This window comes from Protopterus annectens, chromosome 2.part1 (genome assembly GCF_019279795.1).
Source record: "Protopterus annectens isolate FY-2018-M chromosome 2.part1, PAN1.0, whole genome shotgun sequence".
Classification (NCBI taxonomy): Eukaryota; Metazoa; Chordata; order Ceratodontiformes; family Protopteridae; genus Protopterus; species Protopterus annectens.
In genome coordinates this window covers 63,927,962-63,940,458 of record NC_056729.1, presented here as the reverse complement: position 1 = coordinate 63,940,458, position 12,497 = coordinate 63,927,962, and the positions used below count along the sequence as shown (strand labels likewise).

The 12,497-nt window shown below is 37.0% G+C and overlaps 1 protein-coding gene across 2 annotated transcripts in view; it reads left to right on the top strand.

The window, feature by feature from the left end:
- The window catches only part of PTPRN2 (protein tyrosine phosphatase receptor type N2), a 4,238,418-nt gene that overhangs the window by 4,106,445 nt on the left and 119,476 nt on the right, over nt 1-12,497 (top strand). For both annotated transcript variants that reach the window (XM_044062029.1, XM_044062028.1), the window contains exon 21: nt 2,257-2,321. In XM_044062029.1, the coding sequence (XP_043917964.1) occupies nt 2,257-2,321 (65 nt within the window). The remainder of the gene's footprint in view (nt 1-2,256; nt 2,322-12,497) is intronic.

Sequence of the window (12,497 nt, the reverse complement as noted above, 5' to 3'; positions counted from 1 at the left end):
CCAACACTGATAGTCAAAGGCAATATTTAAAATCTTCGAATATATGTTATCCCATAGACAGAGCCAAAGTATTCAAGCATAAAACAGGTAATGCTCTACAATTTTCATGAATTTATTTAGAGCAGACAGCTGTTCCAAAAAGACTGAGTTAGAATGGAGTAACCTTTCCTGGCAGTGAAGACTACAGCTAAGAGATAAAGTTTCAATGTAAGAGGTAAGCAGAGACACAAACATCAGAGATAGAAAAGAGGACAGACTCAGTATGATGGTGCATGACATGATCTAGAGGGGAGGGGGTATAATGGATTATAAGAGAAGAAGACTGAAAAGGGGAATGCAAAATTATGATTTGCTTACACATACATGTTTTATTTTTCTAGCCTGAGATGACAGAAGAGTTTGAATTTAAGCAGTGCTATCTTGTTTTAGCACTTTACAATGAGAACAGCAGTGGAAGCAACTGACAAAATGCTAATGTCTGCTGAAGTCTAGTTTTCTTCTGCCAGACATTGGCTGCATCTTACTTTCTTAACTACATAATTTTTGCATTATTTTACAAGTGTTTTCTTTTTGCTGGGAATCACACTATGAAATATATTCTAAATTCTAACAAAAATGTATATGCCTGTTTCAGATGAGCAGATGACTTGCATAAGGGGATGTGGCTCACAGAAATCAGCTGTGGTTTGCCATCTGCTCCAATTTACATTTTAACAAAATGAGGGATAAAAACTGACTGGCCAGAGAAGAACATTGAATAACCCAAAGCACCTGGAATGCTGATGAAAGCTAATGAATGAGAACGGCCTCTTCAGTGAGTCATTCAGCCTTTGTCCCTTGGCACTGAGCTCCAGGACCTTTACTTTCTTGGGGTGGAGCAAGCCTCATTTTTGCAACCATATTCTGTTTCTTTGTCTTTTTAACTATTAAATTACTAATGCTGCAAGCCAGCTGTCTGAAGCAGAGGGATGGAGCCTTGAATGTGATGAAGGAGACCTGGGTTGAGGTAAGGGGTATGGGCACTGGAGAAGCCAGCTAACAGAGTGGGGAATGAGTGACTTAACTGCCATCTGTAATCATCCTAATGGAATTGATGTGTGATTTGTCTATGGCCCTTTGTTGAGGCTGAAGCTCTAGCTGTGGCTGATAGAAGTACAAGGAGCATGCAGTCAGAGCTCATGCAGTCAGAACTCATGAAGTACAGAGCTCATGCAGTCAGAGCTCATGCAGAGGACACTCATGGTAATTCCCGTACTTGAACCACATTGATATAATTGCACGACATGCATGGGTGGTGGAATTTAAAGGATACTAAAGGTGAAAGGTCTTCCCTAGTGTCATGATGGTTCTAGACAGTGGTGTCTCTGTCACCTCTCAGCCTTGCAATACAGACTAACAATGGAAAAAGAAGTACAGTAGATGGTAGCTGGTGGCAATGGGAGACAACAACATAAAAATAAGTGGAAAAACTGTACAACAAAAATAGAATCAAAAATTTGAATTTACTGTACAACTTAAAATGACCTCCCAAATCTAAATCAAAGTATGAATAAGAAAAAATTGTAAACTCAATTCAAATATAATAACCTATTGTGGAATATGTATAATTTTTTTAAATGTTATTAACCATAAGCTTTGCCAGGTCAGTAGTACCATTTCTATTTTAAAACCGATTATATACAAGCTACCTTTTTAAGTAAACAGATTCAATAAACAACATGCATACTGGGGAATGGAGAAGGCATGCTACAATATTAAATTGAAAGAGACCTCAAATATTTTATCATAAATAAAACAGTAGAGTCAGCATGATTCCAAATTCTCTGTGCAGTATTTATAACTGTTCCACATGTTAGTATGAACATTAACAGGGTTACTGTTTTGCACTTCTGCTTTGCATATTTTTATTAGAAGTAGTGCTTTTTTTTTTTTGCATCATTACATTTTTTGTGTCCACCATACAATGAAAACTATTAACAAAGATATGCAGAAACGAAGACCTCTATAAACGTGTAAATATGTTCTCTTTACTGGAAGAAGGAAGAACTTGTGCAGTACAATGCAATATATTTTCTAGAAACTAAGAAAGATTAAAGCATAACAGTAAAAAATCTAAGCTGAACAGCTTGTCCTGATAAAAGCTAAACAAGTGCTTTCTTATATATTGAATTCAGAAAACTGAATATAGTGGCAGCTGTGCTCTTCCTGTGAAGAATGGATAAGTGCTGATAACATTTTCATACTTAATATTGGCAGTGACGGTGCGGGAAGAAGTGGAACGTACATTCTGATTGACATGGTTCTCAATAAGATGGCCAAAGGTGAGAGTCAAAAGGCTTGTCTTTCTCTTGTATTGATGTGTGTGGTGGAGTTGTCATAGTAACGCAAGATTTCAGCATTTAGTAAAAGGCCACGGAATACATTAAAAGACAATTGCAGACCCCTTTGAATGCATGGTGTTTTTTGTACTGCTGAAGTTTTCAGACAGCCAAGAATACATTCATTTAAAAATAAATTATGTAGTTATATAGGTTATAGAAGTGCATGGACATTCCACATCTCTGTTTTTAATATTAATATTAATGCACTGATGTATTTTTAAAGTAGAAGATGTAATGATTTTAATGTTCCTGGTATTTAACTGACCAGAATTCTGCTGTTCATATGTTTTTCTTTGTAATACATATGCTTTTTTACAACTGCTTAGTCTTCGTGTGTGTGTGTGTGTGTGTGTGTGTGTGTGTGTGTGTGTGTGTGTGTGTGTGTGTGTGTGTGTGTGTGTTTGTGTGTGTGTGTGTGTGTCTGTGTAGTTATTTTTCCAATATACTACTTCTTATGAAAATATTTCTGTCATGAAAATGGTAATACTGACCATCAGAATGCAGTCGAACAACAAATGTAAGTGCATGATTTGATCGTCATTCCTTCTGTGTGATTCTTAACATCCATTCCTGTTTTTCAAAAAAGAAAGAACATGGATTTCTTGTCACTGTTGTATACACTCAACTAGTTAGTGTACTACCCCACTGATTTTGAAAGGACACCATATTTTTAGGTTACAGTACTGTTTTTGGAAGGGATTGTAAGCCAAGACCTACATTGCCTATCCCAGTAAATGCAAAGTATTCCAATGGTCTGTTCTAAAACAGAAGGTAATGCACATTTAAATGATAACAACATGTAATGGGTGGAACAACTACATTAAAAAAATGGAAAATTTTGGAATTGGTCACAAAGATCAGAAAGGTAATATATCAGGTCTTACTTCTTTTAGAATATTAGTGTAGCAGATGAAACTATCTAAAAATCTAGTTCCTCCCTTGTAAAGTTTTTTTTTCCATTCTCAATTTAAGTTCTATATCAGTTTTCACTGTTTTAGTAATAGTTCCAGTAATGTTGAACATTCACACGAGGGAAGCTTAAGCCACATCCACATAACACATATGGTCTTGATAGTTTAGTCTTATTATATTCTTTGTGTGCATAATTAACAGATGATAATTAATTAGCTTTGCCCAGTATGCTCTGATACTTGAAGAAACAGTAACCCGACCCTAATCTGCTAAAAGTAACAAGGCCTTTCTTGGTGTGTTATTCTAGTTTCAAAAACACATCGCCATGCTTTAATGGTAATTTTGCCAGTAGTTTTCAGCAGGGTCAGTCACTGACACACATACATAAAGAGAACATTATTTTTCTCCCTGCTTTTCATTAATCAATCCTTCACTATTGTGCAATCAGCCATGCATTTTTATATGAAAGATGTCGTACAGATTTCAAAAAAAAGGAAGCAGAAAAGGAAAGAAACAATACGGTCTGGTTCTGTAAGAATGTTTCTATTTACAGGCTTTAGTTATTGTTTAGCTTGTTTGCTGGAGCAGTACACACAGGGTCAACCATGACATTGCATTCTTTCTTCCTGGCCTTGTGTTTGCCCCTATGCTAATTGGAATATTTCCCATCTTTTGTACTGCTCGATCTTATTGTGCACAATACATAGTCGTTCACCCTGAATATGCTTTGCAAACAAAACCATAAAGCAAGCATTGTGTTGCAAAATACTTACGCTGGAGTGGAACCCTCAACATGGAGCCAAGTAAGCTAACATGTGCACTTGACACTATCTGGCAACCAGTGGTCAAAGACAGGTCTCTAAGAAATGTTAGCTTAAAGCATCCAAAAGCAACATTCCAAACACAAGCAGAGGAAAAACACACAGTAGTTGGAAACTGCACAATAAAACAGAACACAATGACTAGTTCTTAAAATGCTTTTAAGCTGGAGAAATACATTTGCACAGTCTGGATATGTGGTGGTTTCCTCAAAATGGGAGTCTAAATTTGAAGCTCTCACAAGGGTTAGGTGTGACTAGAGCACATTGATTACTTAGTGAACATATTTTATTGTCACTGCTCAGCTCTTTAGCTTTTTGGTTGTGTCCTTCCCCTCCTGCTGGTTTTGTTCATTGAAGGAGTTTTCAATTGCCTGGCTGTTGAGCTGAAGCAGCTGAATTTAGACTTTCTCTTCACTTCATGTTTACTGACTGCTGTGTTGTGGTGAACTTGCCTTCTGTCAGCACTGATGATGGATCTTAAACAAGAACCTTCTGGATCTTGTGCTGCATCTGCTGCTCACATGGCAGCCTGTGTCACTTCACTGCTTGCAGGGACCATGGCTTAAGGAGAGCTTTGTTACATGCCTAGCTATACTTATTTTACACTCCCTTCAGAGTACATGCAGTCACCTGCATTGTGCTGCCTAAACATGTTTTCATTGCTCATCTTGTAATCAGCAGTATTCTTTAGATGAATGCATTTCTTAGGCCTTAACAGAACTATTGTATTTTTAGCTTTGTATATTCTGATAACTTACACTCAGGATTTAATATAATTTACTGCATAATTGCCTGCACTTATTGTCTGTTATAGGCACATATTTGGCTTGTTCCACCCATTTTTGCCTTCTTGGATCCTGGTGGAGGGGCTAGTATACCTGGTGGGGGAAGTGAGGCAGTGGCATTTCACAGTCCTATGCCCCAAGCAGAGTGTTCTGATCCTGATTAGGATTTATTTTTGCTATCCTGTGGTGAAGTCCCATGCTGGCCAAAGAATAGCTTGGCTACTTGTGATACAAAAGGAGACAGAAGGACATTGCAGGCCTTTAGCCAGAAGCTATAGAATGGGGGTCCTCTACAGGTTGCCTTCCTCTCATGACAGATCTAACTGCAACAGGACTGCCATTATTTCCAGCTTGCTGCAGGACACTGATCTTCATTTCGTGATGGAGTACTGGCTTGATTGTAGTACAGGGCCTCACCTGGCAGCCTTGGTGTCTTGGTGTCTTGGAGTGTCTGATGTCATGGTAATTTAGCATCTTATGTGTGACAACATGGGGGCAGCCTTTTATTTTTATTTGGCCTGAGGTAGTCATCGTTCCTTTTAGAACTGTCCATGCGTTTAGATTTCTTGGAATGCTGGGAATGAATTTTCCTTTTATTGTCACTTTCTGTCTGTCATGTAGCATGATGATCTTCCAGCAGGACTTTATGTGTTTCCTCATATACTCTATGTGGACTCAGCCATAGTGATCATTGCTGAGTGACTTCAACATGTGGGTCAATGATGATTCTGTGGCTCTTAGCAAAGATTTTGCATCCAGTATATAAAAGGCTTTGGATTAGTTCATATAATTACATTGGACACCTGTAAGCATGGCCACACATTGGTCTTGGTATTCCATCTCAGGGAGGTCAGCTTGGGCTTGGAAATTAATTGAGTTTCTCAGGTTGGTCACCACTTGGTTAGGTTCAGACTTAAGGTACCTTTTTGCTCCCATCTGATGGCTTTGTGATGCTACTCATATCTCCCAAATTTCTATAGCTTCTCCCAGACTATAGTATAGAAGAGTTATAGCTCATGCTCCCTAAGTACTACAGTTCTATTACTGTGGCTATTATAACTGTGAGGGGATGAGGATACAATGTTGTACTCATCTTATCTTGAAGAGTAGTACAAAATACAGAGCACAGCTGGAGATGTACCTACCTTTTCATGGGCATAATGTCACTAGACCTGCACTATTCCAGATACCAGTCAGAGAAATCCTGAAACAGGAGAAATTCCTTTTCCAGAGAGGTCACATCTGTTTTCTGAGTGATCCATAGGTTTGCAATCCAACCTGTTTGATCACCTAGAAAGCTTTTACATCACATGATTATGAACTGACTTCTGAATGCTCATAAACATGGTAAGATTCAGAATCAGAATCACATTTATTTGCCAAGTATGTGCATATACAAGGAATTTGACTCCAGTTTCAATGACTCTCTAAGTATGAATTACATAAACAACGTACATACAACTATTAAGAACAAGATAAAAAAAATGTAAATGTACATATACGTATACATACAAGGTGCACAGTACAACTCAGTGCAAGAAATACTGAAATAAACTCTGAAAGAAACAAGTATTAACAATTCTCGGAGGCTTGGGAAAAAGAATACCCCAGCCTAATAAGCTAAGTTAACCATTTATGAAGTAGATGGCCTGTGGAAAAAAAATGTTCTTATATCTGCTTGTTTTGGTGCGTATTAATCTATAATGCCTGGCTGATGGTGATAGTTCATAAAGATGGTGGCCTGGATGTAAAGGGTCAGTGATGATTTTTCCCTGCCCTTTTCATGACTCTGGAATAGAATAGGTCCTGTAAGGAGGACAAACTAGTACCAATGATCTTCTCAGCAGACCTGACTATTACTGTCATGATTAGACAGAAATCGAGACAGAGACAGATGATATGAATCACTCCTGGGTGCACACAATGGGCTTTTATTTGTCCATAAAACAGATTTTCCAGAACTGACTTGGGGTGAGTATCATAACTTTAACTAACCTTAATTTATGTATAGCTTGTCCAGATGTTTACAGATCCACATTCCATTAACTGTGACTTTAACACTGCCCCATATAGACTGGTTATATTGAATCCCATTTGAGGATTTGTGAATCTTAACTATCTTAGGTGAGAACATTAATGTTCAGGGCTAGTGCCTTGTATTTCGCCATTCTGAGTGGTTGCTATCATGTCTGTAACCTTCTTTATATATTGGGATGGTTATTGAGACAGTAGCCTCTAATCAGTTGTTTCTCTTCCTGACTGTCTTGCTAGCCACAAAATGGTCATAACTTTAGTGGTTAATGATTTTTAGTGGTGTGAGATCAAAGATATTTGCCATTCTATACAGTTCCTCACTAATCTATCTGGCCCGCTTGGCCAAATGATCCTTCCATATTATGGGATGTCCGACTGGGTTCTTAATTAGTTTCCATCTGCCTTTTAGGGCACAGTTAGAGGGTGTTCTCTGGGTTTACTGCTTAATTTCTTAGTTGTGGGACTCCTACACTGCTCCATTTTGAGTCCATTGTCTTGCCTTGTATATGATTCCACTTGGTGACTTTGCTTGACAGACTTACAGTGTCACAACTCTGCTGGTAATACCCAGTTGTATTTCTACTTTCTTCAGGACTACAAGGGTTATTTGAATCTGGTCAAGGAGTGTTTAGCTAGCATACTTTCTTGAATGCCAGTCAACCAACTCAACCGGTCCAAGACTGCTGTCATGGCTTTTCAGTCCACATTAATGTCCTTTCACAGCTCCCGTCCTTATCCCTTTATTGCTTATGAGGGCCACAGGTAGGAGTTAATGTGTAAGGTGCATAATCTTGGAGTGATCCTCAAAACTCAGCTAGCATTTCAGGATGGGGTGCCAGGTATCATCTGGCTTTTTTGTCACAAAGTGAGGTATGCCCAAGGTCCTAGTTATGATTTACCTGCATGGCTGTACTGTGCCGCCTGTTATCTTAGCTTTCTAACAGTGACATGGAGTGCTGACTTCAGCAGCAAAGGTCCTTACAGGCATGTCTAGATACAGTTACAGACGTCCTGTTCTTTGTCCTCTGCTCTGTCTCCCAGTCAAGTTTCAGGTAATTTTTAACCTCTTGTGATGGTGTTTACAGCCCTAATCAACTAAGGTCCCATAGGTTTGAAAGAGCATCTTGTGCTCTAAAGGCCTTCAGAAGTGATTTTTACAGCTGTACTTGGACTGTTTATGATCCCCAGGGTTAGGTTTGAGTTGTCTAGGCACATTTTTTTATGTTTCTGATGTGTGTGATGAAATATTACAACAGCTTTGTGGGTGTGAATCAGTGGATTACTTTAGGCATGACTAGCATGTAGCTCTTTCTCAGAGAATTCAGTGCCCCTTTTTTATTTTGTGAGTACCCATTAAGTCTCTTTGGTTGTACTTTGTAATTGTCATTCTTTGTTTGATTGTGTTTAGTTATGAATTTACTTTAGTACTGTCATGGCCCTAAACCTGGAAGCATGTTAATAAAGATTAATCAATTGAATGAATGAATGAATGAATGAATGAATGAATGAATGAAAGCCTCTGCAACAAAATATGAGCTACTAAAGTTGCTTTGGACAAAAAGGCTTAAAGCAAGAAATGACATGCTTCAAATATTCCACTGCAGCTTCCGAGTCCTTTCCACCCCCACCCCCACTGAAAATATAAGGAAATGGAATTGGTTTGGAATCCAACATTATGTGTTAATTGATGTCTACCTTACTATAGCATTACTGATGAAACTGTTGTCTTCATGTCTCAGGACAGAACCCCAGGAGTATGGGAGAATCTACTTTCTTCAGGATCATGTGGTATCCTCCTACTTCTGAAAGTGTAGTGTATTAGAATAAAAAACACTGCAGTCCTTAAGGCTGTGAACTGTGACTATATGTGTCTGTGTGTGTGTCTACTTGGTAGAAATCTAGGTGGCTCTCAATGATGCCATGGCCCCATTGAACCAAGAACACTACCAACAATTTAAAAGTGTTTGCGTCTAGCAGTTTCCTTTTTCTGCCTATTTTTCAGGATCAACCTTGAAAAGAGGCAGCCTGTACAGTATTTTTTTTTCTGAACAAAGTAAGTTAATAAATTGGTAACTAAATAAATAAATATTTATTTTTATATACCTTAGTACATGTGTTTCTAGTAATTTCAGGGCTGCAGAGGTAGTATTGGTGGTGGGGTTTAACTTTGTTTAAAAGAAGTGTTCCTCTACTGTTGCTCAAAGGGGTCAGACTTCTTCACAAGTAAATATTATATGTGTATATGTCTGTAGTGTCTAGTTCATCCACAGTCTTCAGGTTTTAAAGTTTTTTTTTTTAATTTAGTGCACTAACATCTTTTTCTTATCATTTTCTTTCGTATTCAAACAGAGGAATTTAATTATATTTATGTCTAATAAATTGCTGTTTTAAAAATGCATTTATTCTGAATAACTTTGATGTGAACATCCCTTAAATATGTTAGACGCCACTTGTATGACATTCAGATTTACCATTCAATTCATATATTTGCAGTACACCCAGCCCAACCATGATTAATGTGTTTTGAGAGTATTGCATTTTTTTTGTGCAGTTACTGTTTTTCGATGTGGAGATGTGGTTAATGTTTAGCTCTTCTGAGCTGTAGCTAGAGTTTTTTAGGGCAGGGAATTTCCTATAGTTTCATTTAATAGCTGACACTGGCCAAAGCCTGTATAATATCACAATAAATAGGCATCATTATAACAATCACTTACCTGTGCAATCGCCACATTAAGGCTGTGTAACTGATCTCCATGAGATTTTAAAAACACTGCATCTACATATGTGCTAATTAACAGAATATCTGCAGTAACTTAGATGTATAGTAGACATATACCATATAAATTTAAAAGGCATTTAACTGCATCCATATCTGATAAGTTGTCTTTTAAATTGGGCTGAACTGCTGGATGCAGAATACATTAAATATAATGTCACCAACACTGGGAAATTTGTTTTCTTTTCCTGTCAAAAATAATCAAGTTATATTGTGCCTAAATTTTACAGTATCCATTATGAACTGCACAATCTATTAAAAATGCATGGCTCAATCATACAGCAGATGCATTTTATTCATAGAATAAATAAAGAACAAGAACAGATAATTTACACCCTTCTCTAATTTGCACTGTATCATGTGTGACATACTTTGCTGTCCTTTGCATTATCAAAGAAAATGATTTTTTATAGCTTTTCAAAATACTCAGTGCTGGTGCATTACATTTCTATTGCTGACACATGATGTAGACAGGCAGCTACACAATACTATTAATGTATGTATGGTTAGAAAACAGCACTCAGGAAATTGTACCTTAGCTAAATATACCTGTTGTACTTTTTGTATTATAAGTGTGACTGGAGACAGATAAACAAGTGCAAAGACTATCAGGAAAACTAATTTGTTTGAAAATCCTGTCAAGCAACTGTAATCAAAGCGATGTCTTGAAGTACTATAATTGCAATGCATGAAAGATAGTTATTGTCACTTGTCCCTTATTTACTCCTACAGTCATGTTAAAATAGCTTCTTTTTTCTTAATTTGTAAATTCAAATATACTACTTTTGGAATTAATCTGTTTCAGCATTTTCACAAATGATGCACAGTAGGCATGTATCTTGCTGGATTTCTTACTTGTGGGGGAGGGTGCAAGTATTTTACATGAATAGGTTGACTCTGTTGCAGAAAGTGTCAGAGAATGCTATTTATTGACTCCATTGTAGCATGTAATGTCAAATTCCATTTTTAGTGTGGGTTTAATGTTGCATAATACAAACCTAGTCATGTGAAACTGGTCAAAGAAAAAAGGCATACTTATTCCTGATTGGCCACCCCATTTTGTTTTTGACCTGCTCCCCTTTGCAGATAGGGTGTACAATTTTTAAATCTTCTGACCTGGTGCTTTGGCTCTAGTCTAAATGAAAGATCAAAGGCCAAAGCAAGCATCTCAGGCCTGCTGAGCTGGGCCTTTCCCAGGCTGTCATACTGTGAGGCAGCCAAAGGTTTTGTTCTGACAGAATTCTAGGACTGGTCTGTGAGGCCTAGGCCCTCTTTGTTTGGCCTGAGAAGTTTGAGGCCCAGGTTGAGGCTCCAGTGTTCATCAAAATGATCAAAGGCCTACAGCCCTCGACACAAAATCTTCCTTTCCATTTCCTTTCCTAGCAGAATGAATTGCACCAGTATGAAACAATGTCTTTTCTAAAGCATTTATGTAAAGTTCTAGCACTGATTTGAGTCCTTCAGTTTCAGAAATAAAACTGTAAGTGCACTTTCAGCTTGGGTCTATCTGCAAGACCAGCATCTGCTAACATTATTCAGAAAAAGGTTTGCAAAGATTAAACTTTCCCTTTTGAAAATAAAAAGAATTTTACAAAGAATTTTTGATTAAATGAGTTCTTTTTATATGTCGACCAGCACTGGTTTTGTAGTCTAGCAATAAGAGAGTTTTTTTTTTTTAAATCACAAACAAACACAAAACAATTATATTATATGGAACAAATAAAACACCTTGTTTTGTGGGTGTATTTGTGGCTACATATGTGTCTGTGTATATTATGTATTTTGGTTTGTGTGTGCATGTGTGCATTGAGTACATGTTTTGGTATTGATCTGTAGTTAAATAAAATTGAAAAATAATTATGTTTAATTTTAAGACATATTCGTAGTCTCAGTAGACTTTAATGATAGTGAGAGTTAAAGAGTAAAGCATGTGCTGGTTAAAAGTCATACATTTGTAAATCCATTCAAGTGTCTTAACTGTATCAAAGATGTGAAAACCCCTATATTCTTGCTGGGATGGTATTTAACACAGCTCCATATCTCTTTAATACTGCTAGGCTCAGTGCAGGTTTTAAGCTTCAACCTCTACCTGTTGTGAGAATCAAAACCATCCATCCATTTTGTTTCTGAAAACCAATGAAATCAATGACCAGGAAAAGCACGCAAGAGAAAGACTAGTTTCCCGGCCTTGTCCTGCAGAATGGAGTTTGAGTCCATAAAATACAATGTGAGAAAATCAAAAATAAAACCAAGGGTTCACACCTCTTTATCACTCATATAAGGATACTTTTTTTTAATTTTCTTTGTTTATTTAGTTAGTTATTTATTTGACATTTGTTAACTGGGTTAGTCCGACTGGGCAAAAACCCTTTTCACTGGAGGCATGAGGAGTAAATACTTCTTGGTTTTGGCTGTTTTAATTAGATTTTTTTTGGATATCATTTTGTAGATGGTTAGTCAACCTCTAAATTAACCATTTTTGTGGTATTTTTTTTTGCAATATCACAACATAAATCAGTCACTTTGTAAACATATAAAACACACTTTATTTATTTATTTTTATTTTACATTTGGTAACCGGGAAAGTTCAACTGGACACAGGTCCTTTTTTAGCGGAGGCTCAGGGAAAAAAGCTCTACAGAACAAAATTTATATAGAGCACACATAAATCAACAGTAATACAATTTGATTATAAAACACAGATGAATCATAGTAATGCACTTTGATTAAGGCACATGTAGAATGGATACAGATACATCAAATATTAGTGAACATAAAATACGCAAAT